Below are 22011 nucleotides of genomic sequence, written 5' to 3'. Positions count from 1 at the left end.
GCATCTGAAGGGGTTTTATCTTTAAAATTTGACAATTAAGAGCAGAAATGGAGCTAAATGGCACAAAAGGTTCCCATGCACCAGAAGTAAAACACATTCCATCCTAAAATTCTGCCCACAAGGAACACGCGTGACCATCAGATGGTGCCAAATACACTCCCGCCTGACACAAGGCCCACAGTTGGAATGTTTGCTCCCTTTTGTTTGAGTCCGTCTCAGGTGCACCCGTCACAGCAGCCTCTGGGCCGACCCAGTTCTAGCCGAGTGTTTCCGGACATTTAGAATGCAGCTCATGCTTCGGAGGTCACTGCTCCGCTATGCAAATCAACCCCTCTGCTCCGTAAGGGCCCTCTGTTCTGCTCCAGGGGTCACTGCGGGGCGCCGGCCCGCTGAAACACCATGCGGTTGTCAGGGAAGCTCTTGAGCAACAAGTTTCGGGGAGGAGGGAGGCAGAATCTCATTAGGTTTCCTCCGATGAAGAAGGTACATTGTGTGCGGAGGTCCCTGCACCCCAAACAAGACGAGTTCCGGAAGTCAGATGTGGGAAGTGTGCCATGTGACCGTTGCCAATATTTAAAAGAAGCCTATGCCTCACTGTTCTCTTTTATATCCATGCGCTCAACCCAGGATAGTGTTTATTGCGGCCGGCGGCCTCGTAAAGCAGTCCACAAGTAGAATCATAAATGGTTCTTATGATGATCAGTATGCAGGTGCGTGTAGGCGCAATAACTACCATCATTAAGCTCTACAAAGCAGCCGTTTTGGTGTCCTTCTCCTGTTTTTTTTTTTTTTGCAAATATATTTCTAACGTCGGTGTCCGTAGCAACGTGGTATTTTAATTGCAGAGGGCATCCTACGCCATATGAGAACTTTCCAGTCGAGAGGCCGCCCGAGCCTGTGAGAGACGCAGTTAATTGGCGCGGCGCAGCTTTGAAGCGGGCGGCGGGCGGCTGGGCTCCGAAACCGGAGGAGACGAGCCGGCGAGGTGCAACAAAAGGTAGAGAGGAAACAGAGGAGGGCTGAAACGCAAGCCCGTGCGTAAATGCGAAGGGGACAAAACGTTTGGGGGTTAATCCGAAGGTTGCGCAAAGTGCAGAGAGAGGGGGGGAGGGAGAGAGAGAGAGAGAGAGAAAGAGAAAGGGACGAGGGAATTGGTGCGCGCTGGGAACCACCCGGACAAGAGCTGAAAGACGGATATTCCCTGCCTCAGGACACACCCTCCATGCCCTCTCTCTCGCTCCCCCTCTTTCTCTCCCCCTCTCTCCCACTCTCATTGTTTCCCACACCGACTGTCGCCCCCGGGCTTCGTATCGGGTTAACAACTGACCAACCACCGGCTTTTAGATGAGAGAAGCGCAAAGTGGAATCATTCCGCCTGAGAGAGACGCAACTTCGGCGCCGGCTCTCACGCACTCGCCCGACGAAGATTAAACGCGGTTTTTTTTTATGATGACTTTTTAAAGTGTTTTCAAGGTTTGAAGAGAGACTGAAGAAGAGAGCGCGAGCTCATTTGGAATGAGAGTTCAAGTCGAGTGAGCCCTGCGGATTGGACCGTTAAAGCCTCTTAACGCAGGTGTCGGGAGGAAAACACGGCAAAGCGCAGCGTGTGTGTTTGTGTGCGCGTGAGGTTCGCGGTAGAAGTCCAACCAAGGACACGGCCGCAAGAGGGTTGATCAGGTGCGAGTTTCACGGGTCGCTGGGTCTGGGGATACATCCAATACGGGTTTTTAGGGTTTCTCCCACCTGGACGCAATGAAGTGGCTCTGCGTGAGTTCCAGGGTTTAAGAACCGGAGAGGAGGAGAGCTGGGCGGACGGACGGACACTGGGAGGGAGGAGGAGGAGGAGGAAGAGGAGGAGGAGGGTGACACGCCGCCAAAGCGCACAACACGTTCCCCGATCCCCCGGCGCAGGGATGGAGAGCACTAGAGCGCACGGGGTTGCTCGGCTCGATCCCAGAAACGCGAGTGGAAAGATCACTGCGAGGCCGGGCGTGAGGAGTGACCGGCACCGGGGACACCTCCACCTCCACCTCCACCTGCGGCGCACTGTGATTCTTCTCGTCGCGCTCACGATACAACCGCAGGTAAGCCGCCGATTAAGTGCTATTTCGGGCGCCACGCACTTAACACCCCCCCCCCCCCCCCCCCCTGCAGCGGACTTTTAATGTGGTTCAGCCTGTAATCAGCCGGCGTGAAAACAGTCAATTATGAGGTCCACAGTCACACATGCGCGCGCGCGCGCACACACACACACACACACACACACGGACACACTCCCCGTCCCTCTTTGTGCTGCCCTCATTCTGCTCCTACATGGCGCGGTGCCCACCTGTTGTTTCTGCCCGCTGGTGTCTATTATTCGCTGGAACTACTGTAGTTCTGTTTTAGGAGCATGGGCTGCAAATATCACAGCAAAAATGTGTGTTGGCCTAGGAATGTTTGAGCAAGATCACATGTATTTTTAGCGTGATAGAGGTCAGTGTATATTACTCTACTGCGTTGTATTATGGGGCCAAAGCGAGCACAATGAATCACAATGAATCACGATTTATATAAAAACCTTTTTTTTAAGGTACTGGTGCTCCTCAGTAAAGATAATGATGTTATAATATAATCATGCACCTCCATATGCAGCATTCACCCTCTGTTCAGTGTCCACTATTTGCAGTGACTGTATCTGTTCTTTGCATCTCCATCTTTATCGTTATTTATTTACACAACACTTTCTTAATGTTTTCTATTCCCTTGATCTCAGTACATCATTGAGTTTCTTTTGAGCGTTGCAGTGCCTTCTAAAAGACAGCAACCAGAGTAAGTTATTCAGACACGCATTAGCCTCAGGCAACATGGCCATTGTTTCTGGTGGAATGGAAATGGGAAATTTGGATGTACCGACATAATTCTGTGCAAAAAGGTGCAAACCCACATGGCGTTTTCTGTTTCCTGCCCTGCGAGCTGTCAGCCGCTGCCGTCCTGATCAGGATGCCCATGATGGGTGTCAGGATCCAACAGCAGAAAGGCCCAGAGGTGGTCCAAAGTGTGCATGTGCGTGTTCCCAACACCAAGCTCCCATCCCTCTGCGTTTTGGGTGTGTGGTGCCTGGGGCCACAGCCCAATACACTTCGGGGCGTGTGAATGTTGAACGTTTGGGCAGCTCTGCATGCCTCTCTCTCTCTCTCTCTCTCTCTCTCTGCACCTCTGCAACCTGCTCACAGCTGAGGAACAACACACTCCTCTCCCTCCATGCTCCGACTGCACTGCAGTGAGAAACACACACTGTGGATGGTCTGCTGCTGCCGGGGACCATTAATCAATGCACGGAGACAGGAGATCACGTCCTCGAGGACAACCCCAGATCCCACTGACAGAGTGAAGCTTATTGACTGACTGTCCAGCATGACGTGTGTGCTCTAATTGTGTTATCTCCGAGGCTCAAACCGCAGCACAGCGCGAGTCTTGGGGAAACAGTTGCGACACTGAGAGTTTCAGCTCATCAGAGTAAAACATGTTGAGGTTGTTTCGGCTACTTTATCATCAGCTTTCTCACGCATAAGGAACAACAGATTCCGTATTTGTAAGCTAGTGATTTGAATATTTAGGAAACCTGTGCTTCCAACTGGCCTGCAGGGCATGAGCTGAAGTGTTGAGATGCAGCCTGAAGTTTTTTGGAATATATCTGCCAATATTTTTATTATCAATCATCACGGAATCACGGATGATTTGTTTCTTAAAATCTCAGAAAACATAATGTCAGTTAACCTCTATTAAAAGCTCATTTTGGCTGAACAAACCCAAAGACAAGGTTTCTTCAGGTGAGGAAAAACAACAGTTCTTGCATTTTTTATGCTGATACAGACATTTCTTTCCACATTTTTCAATTTAATATTAGTCAGATTATGAATTGTCTTTTAGCAAGTATTGTATCAAGTATTGTATCAATAAAGGCATTGTTTCAGCTCATCGACATTTACAGCACAGCTGAAACATGTTTTTGGAGGTGAAATGACTCTCCAAATGGAATTGGTTTTGGCACAACGAAACTCATGTTCCTGTGGATGGGGTAACCCTCTCTTGGATATTTAAGAAATATTAAAACTTAACAATTCATTTGGTTGGTTTGCTCTGCACTGTTCAACTTTGGGGTACAAATGCGAACAATAGCTGCAGCCGCCCTATATTAGAGAGGAAGACTTGTGCTTGCTGGAGTTTCATTATTTTCAACTTTTCCCGTTGACTTGCATTCAAACTTCTGCTGTTCTTTTGAACAGTCTCACCTGCTGCTTACAGTTGAACACATTTCATTAAGTGACCCTTGAGTGTGTTCAGATGGAGCGGATTTGGTTTGTGAGCCACTCTTGAGGTTTCGGTGTAGTGATCTCCTGCTGAGACTTGGCTTTGTCCCTCTCCCCCCCCTGCACCCCACCCCCCTCTGGTTAGCGCTGAAATGCTGGTATGCAGGGAATGGCTCGGGCAGCGAGAGGAGAAGAGGAAGAAAGGAGGATGTAGAGTGATGAGCGCCACTGTATCTCCGCAAGCCTTTTGATCAGGACCAGTCCCCTCCCCGACCCTCCGTGCCCCTGACCCCTCCCATCTCACCCCCTCACAACCCCTCTCGGCGCAGGGACGGGGGCATGAGAGGGACACACAAACCAAACACAATGGGGCGACTGAGATTCTGGCTTGATGCTAAGCTGCGGTCACATGAGAGCGTGTCGGCTGTGATTTTTCGGTCCGCGATGAAGCGCACATCACCGTTGGGGTTACACGACTCTTATTCCTGGATTTGATGAGCAATAATTAAGCTGGATGATTTTACATTTACAAGGATGCCGTAAAGGGCTGTGAATTATTTAGATTTATTCATCACTTGAGGTTTCATGGCAAACCGAGATAACTGGCTTCAATTTTTTGTGTGTTCGCTGTGGTTAGAAGGAGCCAAAGCTTCATTCTACTACTGTGACATATACACACACACACACACACACACACACACACACACACACACACACACACACACACACACACACACACACACACACACACACACACACACACACACACACACACACACACACACACACACACACGCGCACACACACACACACACACGCACGCTCGCATATACATGACCGCAATGCCCCGAGACTCCCAGGGGGTCTTGTTAACTCTAGTGTGTGTGTATGTGTGTGTGTGTGTGTGTGTGTGTGTTTGTGTGTGTTTGTCTCCTCCACCCATCTTTAAACAGGGTGTGAGCACAGAGAAAAGAGCGAGAGGCGGATGAAAAGGAGCACGGAGACAACGCAGAAAAGAGTTGATAAGGCACAGAGAGAGAAATGACAGGAGGGTTACGGCTGGTTCCCTGCAGACAGAGAAAGAAAGCAAGAAGAAGAGGAGGAGGAAGAGCGCCTCCTCCTCAGTGTCTTCCTCTCCTGGGAAGAGTGAGTTACAAAAGAGAAGGGAGTGTTGGTGACAAAGGTGGACAAAGGTGGAGTACAGACATAAAAAGAAAGATAAGGAAGTCAAGAAATATATTGTTTTATGTAAGGCACTGTTTTTTCTGTGTGGAAGGAAAATATTTTTTGTTCATCGATTGAAGGTCTCGTACAGATGATACAGAAGAGACGTGAGGGCTGCTGTGGATTCCCAGTATAGTGAGACAGCACATTGCAGGAAAAACAACTCAAACACTTCAATATATTTTTCAGGTGAAATTCCTGTTTTCTATTCTACACCCAATGATGTTTCAATCGGATGGCAAATGATTCTGGTTCTTGTCTTTGTTTACAGTGTGTGGTCTCATGCGTCTGTCATTTATGTTGCTGGTTTTTGTGTCACTGGGGAAAAAAAGGGTGTTTCTGCACCAATGTTGCTGAACCATCATCAACCATCATCATCTGCTGGTTCTGTCTAAAGACCTGCTAAGTAGCACCACTAAAGCGCTTTCATTTACATCTCCTTTTTTAATGTGTGAACTGGACGTTGAATTGTGGACTTGACGGGGGGATAGTTGTGTATTCACTGATGAAAGTTACATCCTTAAGTGTGACGCACTATTCCTTGAAAACGCCTTGTTGTTGAAAATGCCTTTGTTTTAAAAACAGACGATATATTCATCTAACCCTCGCCTTTCCTTTCCTCTCCTCTCTGCTCCCTGGACCCAGGCTGTGTGTGCAGTCGGCATGTTCGAGCTTCAGATCCAATATTTCGAGAACCCCCTCGGACTTCTGCAGAATGGAGACTGCTGCGACCTCCAGAACGGCGGCGGGCAGCGCTGCTCTGCCCGGGATCAATGTGACACTTTCTTCAAGGCCTGCCTCAAGGAGTACCAGGCCCGGGTCGTCCCAACTGGGACCTGCACCTTCGGGTTGGGCAGCACGGGGATCCTGGGTGGAAACTCCCAGTCGCTCCGCCACAGAGGGCACGGCGGAGGAGGAGGAGGAGGAGGAGAGGACGGGACTAGCGGACACATTGTCATTCCCTTCAAATACACATGGCCGGTAAGTACAGGGGCAGCGCTGGTTATCAGTATGGTTACCAAGGAAACAGGCTATGCTTCAAGTATAATACACTCAAACTGAAGCTAGAGTCGAATATCAATGACACTCAGGGTTCAGACTCGCGTGCTTTTGCACCTTGGTTGTCCTTCAGTGGCTTCGGGTGAAAGTACTGGAAGTACGTAGAAAAAAAACGATCATAACTAGATAACCATTCTTTTATGTTTTGGTATGGCAAAAGGCCCTTGTAAAATGAATGTTCAAATATCACATTGGGCTGCCGGCTAATTAAAAGTCAAATTTGGGAAATTCTTAATGAAGGAATTGTGTTGCCTTGATTCATCTTGTGACACCAAAATGTGCTGTAATCAAATGATAACAGAAGCGCACCGACCTGGCACAACCACAAAAAATGAATGCAATTTTCTGTTTTTTTTTGTAATGTAGATTAAGCAGCTTTGTTCCAATAGTTTACCCGCAAAACTAATCCCATTCCCCCCCAGCCTCAGCTATACTTTGAACTTAGTGTTGTTTGGCGAATGACTGCATGCTAACCGCTAAACTGAGACGGCGGCCACGATGATGTGTGCCTGAAGAAGAGCCATTTACACTTCTTCAGATCTCAACAATTTGGTATCAAAACTTCATTTTTAAATGTCTAAAGGCATAAAACCTCTAGTCTTCATCTAAATGGGTTCATCACCAAATGAGGTTCTTTAACTCATGGGATAAATATTTTTCTGGATTCCCAATATTTTATGAAACCAAGGAATGGTACAGAATGTCATTTACAGTGCAGTAAGGTTTCACATCCCTTGATCTTCTCAGAGTCACGTCTTCATCAACATCTGGATGTTTTTGTCCTCTTTCTCTTACCCGGATCTTTCTGTACTCAAAACCTTCTGGCCCATCGGGGGATAATGAACCATCGTCTCGATCAAACATCAAGCTGCTGGCGGCTTCATCAGGTTTCCTCATTAAAGAGCAGACCAATTAATGAATCCTCCATTTGCACAACAGCGGGCGAGTGTCTCCGAGATAGAAAAATCAATTACTCAATCTACTTTTACCTCCTCCAAACGCCCTCCCTCCCTTTCTTTCTTTACGGGTTTCTCCAAATAAATCAGAAAGAAGGTAAAAAAACATCACAAACAGGTGTGAGTCGGCGAGGATGTTAATCTGGCAGCGTCCAATAAAAAGTGTTTGACGGCCCGTATTAGGAGTGTTGCAAAAAACCGGCAAATAATCGGGATACAAAAGAACATTGCACATTGATATCCTGCTCCTCCACCTTAAATAATGCATTTCCTCTTATTCCATGTTTTTGTAGAGTTAAAGTAAAAGACCATAACTCCAGCTCCATATACATGTTTTCTCAGTTTAATTAATTTGCCCAATTAACAAAGTTAAACATACATTTTACTAATAATGTGATAGAACATTTTTTAAATGGGTATTATTATTATTATTTTTTTTGTCCATGATAATCATGTAGTGAAGAAATTGTGACGGCCTTTACCCATATAATTATGGTTATTTCTGCTTTGCTCTTTACTATTATTTATATATACTAATTCACGCACATTGTTATGCGCTTTACCTAAATCGTTTCAGTCCATTTAAGCCCCAAATAATAATAATAGTAATTTATTTTATGATACTAAAATTAACCTCTTTCAAGCATTTTGAGAACATCAACTATTGTATATGTCAACTATAACAATTCCTGACGTTTTACATACCAAACACTAACAATGAGGAGGTAATACAAAAATAAGGTTCCCTACTAAACGTACATACAATCATTTGACCTTTTTTGTCTGCTTTGATCCCTGAAATCTTTTGATGGAAAGTTAGAAGCAGTAACACAAATCTTGGTAGACCTCTTGGATTCTGAAATCCTTCCATCATTCCATCATAAAGTCAAGTGACTTGGCAGGAATAAGGAGGGGGGGGGGGCTACAATCTATCTGGGGATTGCAGAGGCTTTGTTTGCTTGGTAGTTTTTCCTCCTGCAGTCTCCTCTCTCTTTGAGCCTTCGCTCGCTCTCCGCATGATTGGCTTCTTTCTCATAATGGAAGTACTACAGACACGGCAACACAGCCCTGTCGCTGTCATTCGTATTATTGTGTAATGATATTTCTAATATCTCACAAAACCAAGTTGAAGCTTCAGTACAACACACTCACACCAGGACGTAACACACTGGCTTGCGTTTCTTCTTCTCGATTAGTATCAGCACATTTACCTGTGAGACTCTCTGTCCCACAGCCAATTAACTTCCCTTATCTGTGCACGCTCTGCCGCTGTGTGCTCTTCAGTGTTCGTGCTGCGTGCGCCACGCGGTTTCTCCTGCGCGTTGGGGGGGAGGTGTGCGATCGGCAGGTAAAGGAGTGTGAGAAAGTCCTCCGTCAGAAAGTTGACCTGGATCTGTTTCAGGGCGATTGGAAGGGAAGGAGGGGGGGGTTTAACAGAGACAACATGGGGACACAGCAGCGGCGTGCATTTTGCCCTGAAAGAGTCCTTTTATCTGCATGGCCATCTCTTCGAGGTGGAGGGGGGAGGGGGGGAGGAGAGTGATCCTCCTGCCCCAGGTGAGGGGATGAACAGGTGAGCGTAGTCATTATGAGGAAAGGTGAGCTCCCTCGGTCCCTTGCCCTCCCTCACTTGTTCTTTCTCCCACTAATCACTTCAGGGAAATGTGTGCGGTCGTGTATGTATGTGTGTGTGTGTGTGTGTCTATGAATGTGAGCAAAGTTGTAATTCCCTGTGTTTGTTTTGTGTATAATACCATCCAGATTTGGGCAGCAGTCTGTGCTGGTATTGCTCTGCTTACAGATGTCTCACTTTGCACTGTAAACAACTGTTTTCCTCTGTTCATTTGTAACAAGTGAGTCTCATGGTGGTCGGGTTGTGATGATTTATAATCCGTGTTCCCACTGCAGCTGCCAGTCGATTAGTTGACAAACTGCTCGACAAATACATATCTTTTTGTTTTCACAAAACAAAACTGACGAAGACTTCTCTAATAAACACAAGATGTAAAGTGGTGACATTGCGGGATTGTTTGTGGCAGAGATTTCTAAATGAAATCGAATCACGGACACTCAGAGATCTGGGATGTTTTAGCTTCTGTGGCTCCACTGAGAGGGAAAAAAAAAATCATAAATTCAAAGTCATTTATTTAAGCCCTCTGTCTGCTGGCGGTTTTCACATTTCAATCTGTTTGGGTGACCAGCGGAACAGAGCGAACTGCCAAGAGAGAGAGAGAGAGAGCTCAGTTCATTTCTGACAAAAGGTTCAACAAGTCAGTGGCTCTATGAGGAGGGGCAATGACAAGTTAAAGTTAAAGAGAAGGTAAGCTGGCAGGTAAAAAGAGCCTGTAAAGACCAAAACTAATGACCATGCAGCGCTTATCCCTCAGTGCGTCTGGATTCTACCCGAGACAACTGCTCGCCGGACACGGTGGGAACTAAATCTGATGTTTCCTGACCTTTTGTCCCTCAGAAGTAGTTCATCAAGCTGCCCCCTTTGTTGAAGGCACCTGTGACAATGTGATAGGAAATGGATGGAAGTGAAGTCGCCGCCGTTTATAATCCTCATGTCAGGTTTTAAAACTCATTCACGATCACGCCGACGTCCGGAGGCCATAGTCGACTGTCGCTAGGAGGGACTCACACGGGGAGAAGTCTACCTGTAACATCTGTTCTTTCTCAATCTCCACTGTCAACCATGCAATAACATTAGTTAATAACATTAAATTCACTTTAGCTTACTAAACTACTACTACTTCTTTGTTCTTGTTTTTTTTAAGTTGTAGGAGTGTAGGATACCTCACTGTGGTTCTCTTTCTTTTCATCTGTGTTGTGTTGGCAGCAGACGCGTTAGAGGCAGATAACTCAGAACTTCGACATATAAAATGTAAACCAAACAAGTTATCTGTCGCTTGCATTTAAGTAAACAAGGCACTTCCTACTCGGCCCGAAATTCTTATCAGGCAGCTTCTCTTCACAGAGCCCTTAGGTCGAAATGCAAAGTGCGGGCCGTCATGCAAATATGTTCAGGTGAATCTGCTGTGAGTCTTTCTATCAGTCCATCACTGCTCTACTGTTAGCCTACTTGCCCAGTGTTTCTATATTTATATGAATACCACTTAAGTAAAGGTACAGGAGTATTATCAGTAAAATTGTATTAAAGGTATCAGAACTGCCCCCTTTTGATATTGAATTTTATAACACGGGTAGATGAAATCCAGCGCTCTGATTGGTTGAGAGAGAGTCACGAGGGCTACATTATTGAACGATAATGTACAGTTGCTGTTCACATTAACCCGAGCGTTCCATATCACTACGCACTCAAAGTAACATGTTAGGTTTTCAATAATATAACTGTTGCTGACGGTTGCCTAACACACCCTCGAAGTGTTACATTATTGGACGATAAAGTACAGCCTCTCGTACCTTATTGCTTTATTATGAAATTGTTAAAAGTGATGCATCAGTGCATCAAGATAAATCTGAACAGTCTTTCCTGTTTTTGTGAATTATAACAAACACACTTCCTGTGAAAATGTCAACTAATGTTTTGCCAGATAACTCCTTTTAATGTGAAGCTTATTAGCAGAAACTTTCTCCACAGAAAAAACGCTTTTGAAATACTACCGATATATAAAACCATTGGAATACCCCTCGTCATTGGTCATTAGGCTCAATCATAATTTTGGAGATCACTTGAATTAGGCCTCAAACTGTTTAGATTGAATCATCTAAACACCAAATGAATGTACGTATGTACGTTCAAGTTTAATCAAATGATATTCTGTATAATGTGTTTAGTTACCGACGAGTAAGTAGGAAAATTTGTTTTGCATTTGCTCGTGATCACTGAAACTGATCAGAAGAAACTGGATCACATCAGAGACGCACTCTCTCACACGCATGTGTAGCCTGTGCATTCCTCCTGTGTGGGAGCCGAGCGGGGGGGGAGTCAGTGGAGGGAAACGAAAGGAGGGGAGAATAGTTGGAGCTTTCTTTCTCTGCACAGTCTCTCTTTCACTCTCCTTCTCCTCCTGTCGTTTGTGCTCTGCTCTCTTTTGTCCCTTAATTGACTCTCCTACGCAGCTTTGCATACCTGCATGTGCGCTGATACTGTTGTGCACATCGTTGGTACGCACAAACCTGCAGGCTTGCGTGTACACACACACACACACGCACACACACGCAAACACACACGCAAACACACACACACACACACTCTCTTTAAGTCTACCCCAAACACACAGATCAGGAATTCATCAACCAACAACGCACAAAACACAATGAAGATTAATTCTCTTGGGATCTGGAGCTTGTGTTTTTTAGAGATAAGTTAATAACTCGGGGGGGCAAACGTCTCCAGGGAAGCGCGTTTTAATGATTTCATTTGTGTGCAAATTGGATTGAGGGTGGGAGTTTCTTTATTAGCAGAACGAAGAGGAACCTGGATGAACATGATCTCAGTGAATCTACACTTTGAATGACTTTGTGTGTCATTGAAGGTGTGGAACAATCATTTAAATGGCTGCACGGATCTAATCGCAGCAAATAGTTGACTCTCTTTGCCATCGATCTTTGTCCTCTTGTCATATCTCATCGCCCTCCTTCCTCCACCGCCAACATCTCCCACGCACACCCCTCTAACGCTCTCGAACCTTTTGTTCTCTGTGTCACTGCCCTCCAGCGACGTCCACCCACATCCCGTCCCCGGTGGATCACACAGAGCACGCAGAGATATGGTATAGCTGTCGCACAGCATCCCTCCTCCTCTCTCTCTCTCTCTCTCTCTCTCTCTCTCTCTCTCTCTCTCTGTTTTTTTGTGTCCCCCAAAATTTCACCTCAATTGAGTCCTCTGTAATGATCTGAACCCTGTCCCACGATGCCTCTCCACCTCCGCTCTGTCATTCCCGTCCCCTGAGATACATCGTCCTTGTCGCAAAAGCACCGTAGCACGCGTCGTGGAAAAGTTATTCTGCAGTCATCCGTCTGTCCGCCTGTCCGTCCGTTAGCTCTTTTGGCACCGAGGTGGGTATTTTCCGTCTGCCGACAGAGACTCTAGTGTCGTATGTCCTGAAAGGAGGCTCAGACATTGTTTAATGCCGAGTAGGTATACGGAGTATAGTTTCCTTGGCGCTGGCTAGAGGCAAACATAAGGATGTGTTGCTTGTTTTTATTAAGTCTGAGAGGTCGCCGAGAAGGCAGATAGATTCATCGAAATTTAAGGTAATTGTCGTTTGCTGTTCTCATGCGTCTACTTATCTTCTATCGTCTACCTATGTTGTTCTTGAGTGTTTCTCTCACATCAATTAGACACCAAGAACTTTATGTTTCTTTCTTTGAAAAAATAAAAGGACTTGTGGCGTTTGGATTTCACATATTGACCCCATGACGATCTTCATAGAGATCCCTTAAATGATTCCTGCTATTTGTTTATCAAGACCGTAGAAATACGAGCCCACGGACTGTTTACACACTATCCTGTGAAGACACACTCAGCTTCCAGACTATTTTCTCAATTGTAATTCCTCTCACTGAACGTCCAGCCGTGGAGGTGAAGCTTCCAGACAAGGCAATTTCCTGCGGAAGTCGGAGAAGAGGAGGGAAGGGGGGGGGGGGGGTTCGGAGGGGGGGAGGGCAAGCAGTCTGGGCCTCGGTTTGGGGAATGTGAGCTTTGGAGGAGGAGGGTCTGAGTACCGAAGAAGGGCGTCTTTGGGAGGGTTGAGTGGATGAACTGAGTGGGGGGCCCAGGTGTTTTGGGGCCCGGGGGGGAGTGCAGATATGTGTTTGTCGTAACGTCTTGCTCATCCCGCTGAGAGAGTCATAAGCAGCAGGAGGTAAAGGGAGGAGATGATGGGCAGGACTATGTGCAGGATTAAGGCGCGGCATGATGAGAGGCCTCCGCTGCTCCACAGCATAGTTTAGTTCAAGTCAATTAACTCTGCATGAATGTGACAGTCAGAGAGGAACAGACAGTGGTGGAAAAAACTATGTCATTTCCGTTAGTACACTTTTAGGGTACTTAATAATTCAGGGATATATTGTACTTTTTACTTTGTACATTCATCAGCTACTTTATAAAATTAACCAAGACCTTTTTAAAGAAACAAGCAATTATATGAGTTGCAGTTCCATCAGAGTGGGATTTCCTCTTTAAATGTTTTAGACAGCACGTCCTCAAAATAAAAATCTGTTGATTCCCTCTGATCCCTACTTTGTTAAGGGACTATTCAGGGAGAGTTCATGGTTAGAGATGTAAAATGATCCAATATTTCACAAAGCAAATCTATATACATATTTGTGTGACAGAAGTTATATTTGTATACTTTGCAACCACATTCTTTATCTCACGACCCCTCAAATACATCCTGTGATTCTTTGGTGGGCCTGACACTAAGGTTGAGAACCTCTTGAATAAAACCTAACTAATAAAAATATAGATTCACTGTTATCAGCTCCAACAATAACATACTGCTTACATCACAGTGGAAATTTTTACTATAAAACGAGTAGCGGTTTTACTTTTGAGACTTTGATATCTTTTATTTTTGTAAGATTGCCTTCTAATTAAATAATCCCAGTATTGTCAGTGCAACACTGTGCAAAGGAAGACGGGGAGATAATGATACGGATGTACATATTTGTGGGTGAGTAAGGCGGAATAGGATAGAAGTGCCTGCTATACATGTCTAGAACAAAATGAAAAAAACACAAAAGAGACGACAAGAATGCCAGAACAGAGACATTTAATTATGGCGACGGGGTCATGGGAGCAGGGCGAGGTGGACGGCTGCACACCGGGGGTCTGATTCCACATCTCATGCTCCGTGTGTGTGTGTGTGTGTGTGTGTGTATTTTTCACCTGAGGGCAGAGGGATAGATAATACCACCAGAGACTTTGGACATTCACAAATTCGCCGCCCAATATTCACGTCTGGACATAGAAAGAGATTGCGTGTCTCCTTTGTCATTCTACGCAAATAATCAAGCAATGACACGATCATCATGTTTGCCACAGGGCTGCTTTGATCACTCATTTAATCACAAGTCTGTGGGGAGCCTCAGTGTCCGGGAACAATACTATTTTTTTCTTCAGTAGAGTTGAAATCGGTATGAATTATATGATATTTCCTGCTGTTTTTAAACCCTCAATAAAGATAACATGAAACGGGCAACATGGTTCTATATCTACTGTTTGAGCTTTGCCTGTGGAATAGTAATGCTATTGTTACTGTGGTTACCTCCACCACTAATTTGCAGTGCAGGTGAGATGTCAGCCATCCAATTGGGCACAGCTGCTGCCATGACAACCGTTTGCATGTTTGTGTGCGTGTGTGTGTTTGCGTTAATGCGAGTTGTCTTTTGTTTGTGTAAACGTCCGAGTCTTTTTTTTTACCGGAGCTTTTTGATGCCAACAGTGAGAGTTGACAGGTGCACAAAATCAATGAATGCTCACCTGCTGATTATTAAATGTTGTGTGAAACATTAGCTGTTAATTGAGTATTTAATAGTCATTTAGTCTCCATGCATGCGTGAATGCACGTAAGATTTTAATGATGCTCATCGACGACACTGATGTTTTATATGTGCACGAGGTCTTCGGTGCATTTGTTTAATTACTCTGTGGCGGTTGATTTCATACTGGGATGTATCCCGCTTGATTATCTACGGGGGCACAAAACTGGCTAAAATAAGTACAAGATCATCAGCAAATACCGCTGAATTATAATAACTATTTAATAATAAAACAAATTATGCCAGCTAGAATCTAAAATCGTTATGTTAAGATATTCAACTTAACATAACGATTTATGTAAATAATGTCATAACCATCAGTCAGTTGACAACATTAATTAAAACCTTTAATTTAAAACGGCATCTGCGTTTTAATGTGAAAGGGGTCAAGCTTCACTTGAATTAGCTGTCTGCTCAAACTGTTTTGTTTCATTCTTATTAAATGTATTTGGAAGAAGTACCTAAATTAAACTCTAAATAAGCTATTTTTGTCGCCCCAACAACATCTTCCAGAAATGAACAGCTAATCTTAAATTCACAGCTTTAGTAACTGAAATAACACAACAGTGTTTCTATCTTCCAAATAGCTTGAAAACAATTATAAATGTCTTTCCATGAAACAGGAAACCCCCAAAACCCCCAAATAAATTCTGCCTCCAGAGCTGCTATCTAATAATACATAATTAAAACATAAAATCCTGGTGTCTAAAGTTTCTGTTTACATGCTAAATGTCCATTGAAGTGTGCTGACTAATATTTTCGGGGGTTAATGAATGCGTTGTGTGTGGAAAAAATAAAGCTTAGCGATCCAGCTGGGTAAAATTGGATGCCAGTGAGTGTGTCTGGATTGCGTGCGCGTCTAAGTGTGTATGCAGTGGTGTGTGAGCTCTGAGGGGAAATTCCTCTCTCAGGGCTGGGAGTTCTTCCTGTCGCAGAGCTGTGTTTGTACAGCCTGGCTTTGTCGGGATATCCTACCCTGCCCATGTCTGAGGGAGCGAGGGAGAGAGATGGAGGGATGGCACTGAGAGGGGGGAGGGGGGGAGGGAGGGGGGTAGAAAGGAAGCGGTCTGGCTGAGAAACTGGTGGAGTGACAGAAGATTATAAACCTTCATTAAATACAATTTGACATGCCATCACTGGCGTGTACACAGTGGTTGGAATTAGCATCTAATCCAGAGCTTGAATAACGTGACTAAAGTCACGACAGCCAGGAAGGACTAGCCCCCTTGTTTTAAATGTTTGTTTTTTTTAGGAAAGTTCTTGTTGTCACCAACCAAGCCAAACTCAGACCATCTGCACATGTCATGGCTGGAAACAATCAGAGGGAGAACTGATTAGAAATGCGGTTGTTTACGTGATTGTTTCCAAGAGCCCTCTGAGTGGAAACAGTATGGATGGAGTGAAAAGGACATTTATCAAACATATTGGTAACACAATGTCTCTCACAGTATTACATAATGTCTGTCAAGGCTGTTGTGATGAAAGTTGGTATTATAAAAGAGTTCCAATAAGTGACCCCCTTGTTACTGGCTTTGTCACTCATCCTCAATGTGCAAAGGCTTTTTGTTGTCATTTCAAGCAGGCAAGTGATTGGAGAAATTAAATCATTCTGAGGCAGGAAAAGAAAAGACATATTTTAGCTCTGAATTGTGAAAGAAAACAATGTAATATGCAGCAGTGTTTTAAGAAGGACTATTGTCTTTTCTAATTATATCTCTACACACACTCATGCATACGGTACACACATTCCTATTATGTCATTTCCCTGCTGTCATCACTTTGGCCATTATCTCCACAAATGGCCCGGATAACAAGGCAATTTGGTTTGAGTGGGAACAAAGTAAAAAATACCTCGCTAGCGTTGACTTTGATGTTATCAACTTCCACTTGTGATGTTTACTGTTTAAAGTTTTGTCTCCGTACACGTTCACTCTGCCGTCGCCTAACGGCCACGGGGCTCTCTGACGTCACGCACTATGTGTGATTGCTCCTCGGTAGCCGTGGACAACTTGACCCCGCCGGGCCGCCGTACAGAACCCCCAACCACAGATACTCCCTTCCTGTTTCAATGATCATATCATGACTTACCTGGCTGTGTGCACTTGTGTGTGCGCAGCGATGAGGATGTGAGGGTGTGTGTGTGTGTGTGGTGTGGGGGGGGGGGGGGGGGGGGGGGGGGGGCTGAATGAGAGCGGACAAAAGAGAGGCAATAGGCTCTGGACTTCCTACAGGTCTTAACCTGCCATAACAGTTGTTGCCGGCAGAACGAGGGAGAGGCGCGTGGAAGGAAGGGTGAGGGAAGGAGTATTGCGAAAGAGGATGATGCTAAAAAGGTCTGTGAGCAGGCCAACGGTGAGGTAATGCTGCGTGTGCGGTTTGTTGCAGTGGACAGTTCATTAAAAAGAAAACAAGAAATCCAACTCCAGCTGAAGACTGCAAGAGTGTAGAGCCCCCAACCACGGGGGGTTGTGGAGTCAAAAAGATGCAAGTTTGTATGGCTACTGGAGGCTGAGGGAGATGAGGATCCTCTTGTTCTCCCCTGTCAATTTGAAACAATTTAGAGATTGACCCTAAATGCTTAAATAGCGTTATAGGCCGACTCGTTTAAAAATGAAGTACAGTTGGGTGTTAATGAGATTTACCAAAAGACAGCCTCTACATATAGCTGATTGTTTTATTTAATAATCCAAAGAGATTAAAATTATTATGTATGTCCATAAAGAGAGTTAAGTCTGACAAATGAATCTACTCTATCTTTGTCCCGGTGGAGGGATAAGACCCTCAGCCTGGGAACCACTAGACTTTATTATCTGAATGTTTATGAAGGGTTTGAAACAGCTACAATAGTGAAATATTTTACCTCTGATGCATGAAGCACGTGATACTTTTAAGTATCCGAACACTTCTTAAACCTCTGATTCTTAATGGACTGCAGGATTCACAGAATAAATATAATTTATGAATACTAAATACTATTTAGGTGAGAGTTGTAAAGTCTCCAGCTGGTCCATCTGCTACCAGCGACCTGCGATCTGCCGGCATTAATAAAGTGGCTGAGAGCCCTCTGCAACCAGACACATCCCATTAGCTCCATGACTTCTGTGTCTGTGTGTGTGTGTGTGTTCTTTGCCTTCATCCTTTCTCCTTATCTAATCGCCTCTTGTTTCTTCTGTGATCTCTCTTGTATAACACCATCCATTTGTTTCACCCCTAGATCTATTTGTTCTGCATATCTGAAGGAGTCTCACCAGTTGTTATTGCACCACAGCTGGAGAAGGTGCTTTTCTCCTCTGCTTTTCTTTGACCTCTTTCTTGACAAATGCCCAACATTTTCTCAGTCTCCTTGTATGTCGTCACTTTTCCTTCCATCTGCAGTTCAGATATACTGGAGGAAAACCCAGACTTTTTTACTCCCCAATTTTCTCCCCCCCCCCCCCCCTAACATTTTTCTTCATCTTTTCCTCTCCTCTTGGCGTGTCGCCTTTTTTCTGCCTCTCAGAGGTCATGAGCTGCTGCTGCCCACCTCTGCTTCCTAAAGTGTCTGTCTCTCTCCCTCAGTCCAATTCCTCTCCTCTCACTCAACCCCCCGCTGCCCGATTCACGCCCTCGCTGCAAAGACGTGACTAAACATCTATGCAGCCCTTTAGGAGGAACCTCAACCACAGTGCACACGGCCCCCTCTGACGCCTGGGATGCAAATCACGTTGGTGCTTTTCCCTGAAGGAGGAATGGATGGATGGAAAACGAGAGTTTTTGTCGAAAGTGTTGGTCTGAATTATTCAGTGTTTCATTGGATGAGCCAAAGCATCAGCACAGAGAAAATCAGAAGAAGAAAAAAAGAATGCCTGCCCTGTGTAATCTCTCCAGTGTGTGATATCTGTGGAAGCTGAAAGTCATCATTTGATGATGCACAGCTTATGCCGATTCCCCTCCTTTAAATAGCCCGACCTTATCTTTACAACACGCTATGCATAACATAAAGATTTACACTATGGACTGTAAATGCGACAGGCAACAATCCCGTATCAAGGACTGACCTTCATTCAGAATTACAGGCCACAACGACTACACTGAACAATTCATGGACGTCCTGTCTGTCCACACTGAACCGATGGCCCGTCTCTCGCTGCAAGGCTGCAGGTGGAGGTTTTATTCAATCAGCATTGAATTCATCAGTCCGTGAATCACTTCTGCTTTTTTTTTTAAAGGCTCAGCCAGCGATCGAAACACACAAAAACTTGAAATGAAAACACGAAAACACAGAAATGAAACTAAGTACATTTACTGAATTACGCACTTGAGAACTTGTTTTCTGAATCATATAGTGTATAATATAAGATCCATTTGTAGGTATGATAGTACGATGTAAACCTGTTAAAATAAACTTCATGTGGACAAAAATGTGCACACATGTGAATGATTCAGTAAAATATGATAAATATGTCACGCTGAATTGTTGAAAGTTGGTACTACAATTTGCACCCTTTACTCCAAGTGATTATCACAGTTACAGAAGAGAAGTAATGAACCTACAAACAGAAAGTTGTGCCCTTTAGGCGAACACAAGTGCGTATCAGTTATCAACGTTGGGACAGGAACTGGTACTGGAGTGACTGAAAAGGTCATCCATCCCTGGACGGCTTCTCTCTATCTTAAATACTTATCTTTGGCCCACATGAAACATAAACAACACAATAGATTTGTGTTAATTAATGTGATATAAAAACTCAAATGTGTGTATTCGTGGCACATGTTAACACACTGGCTCTCTGTGTGTTTACTCCACAGAAGTCCTTTTCTTTGGTGTTGGAGGCTCTGGACTATGACAACGACACGTCAGAATCAGGTAAGGCGGCAGTGTGTGTGTGTGTGTGTGTGTTTGTGTGTGAATCTGACCACTTGTCAGATTCTGCCATTTATGGATGTTTGGTCAATCTCGTTTAAAAGGGCATCTCATTCAGCTTTTTGCATGAATAGGTACCTGGTGGTACCTTTTTCTCCTTTATGATCGTATGTAACCTTAATGATGTGGAATAACACCTCAGCCAGATCTTTCAGTTGTGCAGGAAAGAAGAAAGAAACAAAAACCAAAGATTAGCTTTGGCTGAGGGTAGATTTAATCACCCTGAGTGAAATCAAGGCTGTTTATTTTTTCTCACTTTTTTTATTATTCAATTCCATGGTATAATTATTTTAATATGCCAATCTTTTCAGAATACATTTGGACCAAACATATTGTAACTGTAACGTTTGTCGGGCAGCTTACTAACATTTATTTAACGTAACTTAATTGTCATCGGGCAAAACCTTCGCTCGAGGCAAACTAATCCTGCGAAGCTTGTTTGCGGATACGCGTTGTTCAACACGGTGAAGCAATGCGAAAATTTCCGAGAGGGTCTTTTGACGAGACCCTTTAATTTCCTGCTCGTCTCCCTGTTGCTTCTCTTCATAATCGGGAAAAGCTCCATGACAGGGTATGTGAGCTGCATGCTATAAAAAGCAAAACACACACACACACACACACACACACACACACATATAGATGGAGACAGATGTTTCTAGGCCTTTCTCATTCCTGTCATACCACAGTCCCCTCCTTCATCCCACCATCATCTACCTCCGTCTCAGCCATTCATATCCAAAAGATCCCAAAATTGGCTGAGATAATGAGAAAGTGGGAACGATCGCCCTCCCTCTGTGTGTTCGTCTTTCCTGTCCTCCCCCCGTCCTTCGCCCTCCTACATCTTGTTTGCATTATCAGTCATATTCACCTGAGCTCCGTACAGCCTTTACATCGGGTCTTAAGCCGTATGCGGAGCGGACAGCTTAACTCCTCCCAAACAGAAGCGTCCTGCACCAGTCTCACCGGACTTATAGCGGCCGACGGCCAATCAGAAAGGATTACCGAGCACAACTGTACGTTGTGAAACAGACCTTGGAAATGGTGAGAAAAATATGTCCCCTGAACATCGACAGTGTGACCTCCGCCGAGTCTTTTCAAAATAACATGCGGAGGGGCGGGCCTTCTTTTATTTCAATATGATTCCAGTTTTAAAACATATTTCAGCATTTTGGTGTTTAAATGTTGCGGTAATATTTTACTAAAATAATGTAATTGCAAGATCTGTGTAAATAAAAGCTGTCAAACATAATAAAAGCTGCCAGATTATCTGGCCACAACAATTGAGCTGCATTCAGCGCGTTGAACACGGATTTATTTTTTGATGTTGTGTGGGATTCTGTTGAATTGTTACTAAAAGATGTGAGAAATTGGCAAGAAGATATTAGTGTTTATACAGTAGATTATCGTTGTGATTCTTGTCATCTCACTTCCTCCTTTAGCCCTGCAGAAACTCTAGCGCCATGTAGGGTGTCTAAAATGAACTCACTCGGGTGTGAGAACGGGCTGCGTGCACAAGAAGATATCACTGCATCCAAAGCCTCCGCACAGAATACTTTGAAACTTCACTAAAAAAACAGAAGGATCTTAAAAACGCAACTTTTCATTGCCTCGCCGTTCTTATTTACTGTTGCTTATTCATGGGGTTATTTAAGAGTGAGGATTTGCTGCTGTGTTCACCTCAATTGCCTTGACACAGCACCAACAGCCACAAAACCCTTCGATGCAAAGAAAGGGAAATTCAATGCAAGAATATTAATCAAAACAACATATTCCCTAAAAATTCAAGACACGTGTTCTGACTTTGTGTTTTTACTCAGATTAGAATCATCTATCATCTGGACATCTTACAACAGGATCAAAAACACAAATCGGACCGCTCTGAAAATTACCCACAAATGCAAAAGGGACTCAGTCACAATCCAGCTGATTTATTTGCTTCCATAGATCTACTGTATTGATTTGTGGCTTGTGGTGATGAGGAAAGGCCGGCAGAAGGAAGCTCTTTCTCCCCCTGCAGTGTTTTCTCAGCCGATGTTAAGGGCAGGCAGCGGCAAACAATCACAGGAGG

At 44.5% G+C, this 22011-nt stretch overlaps 1 protein-coding gene across 2 annotated transcripts in view; it reads left to right on the top strand.

The window, feature by feature from the left end:
• The first annotated feature begins 1129 nt into the window (after nucleotides 1–1129).
• Nucleotides 1130–22011, top strand: part of LOC119217125 (protein jagged-1b) — a 36618-nt gene continuing 15736 nt past the window's right edge. For both annotated transcript variants that reach the window (XM_037470527.2, XM_037470519.2), the window contains exons 1-3: nucleotides 1130–2084; nucleotides 6162–6497; nucleotides 19829–19886. In XM_037470527.2, the coding sequence (XP_037326424.2) occupies nucleotides 1914–2084; nucleotides 6162–6497; nucleotides 19829–19886 (565 nt within the window). In that variant the 5' untranslated portion in view covers nucleotides 1130–1913. The remainder of the gene's footprint in view (nucleotides 2085–6161; nucleotides 6498–19828; nucleotides 19887–22011) is intronic.

The sequence above is a fragment of the Pungitius pungitius genome, chromosome 3 (assembly GCF_949316345.1).
Source record: "Pungitius pungitius chromosome 3, fPunPun2.1, whole genome shotgun sequence".
NCBI classification, from domain to species: Eukaryota; Metazoa; Chordata; class Actinopteri; order Perciformes; family Gasterosteidae; genus Pungitius; species Pungitius pungitius.
Note: the sequence above shows the minus strand (reverse complement) of the source record. Positions and strands in the feature narration are given on the sequence as shown.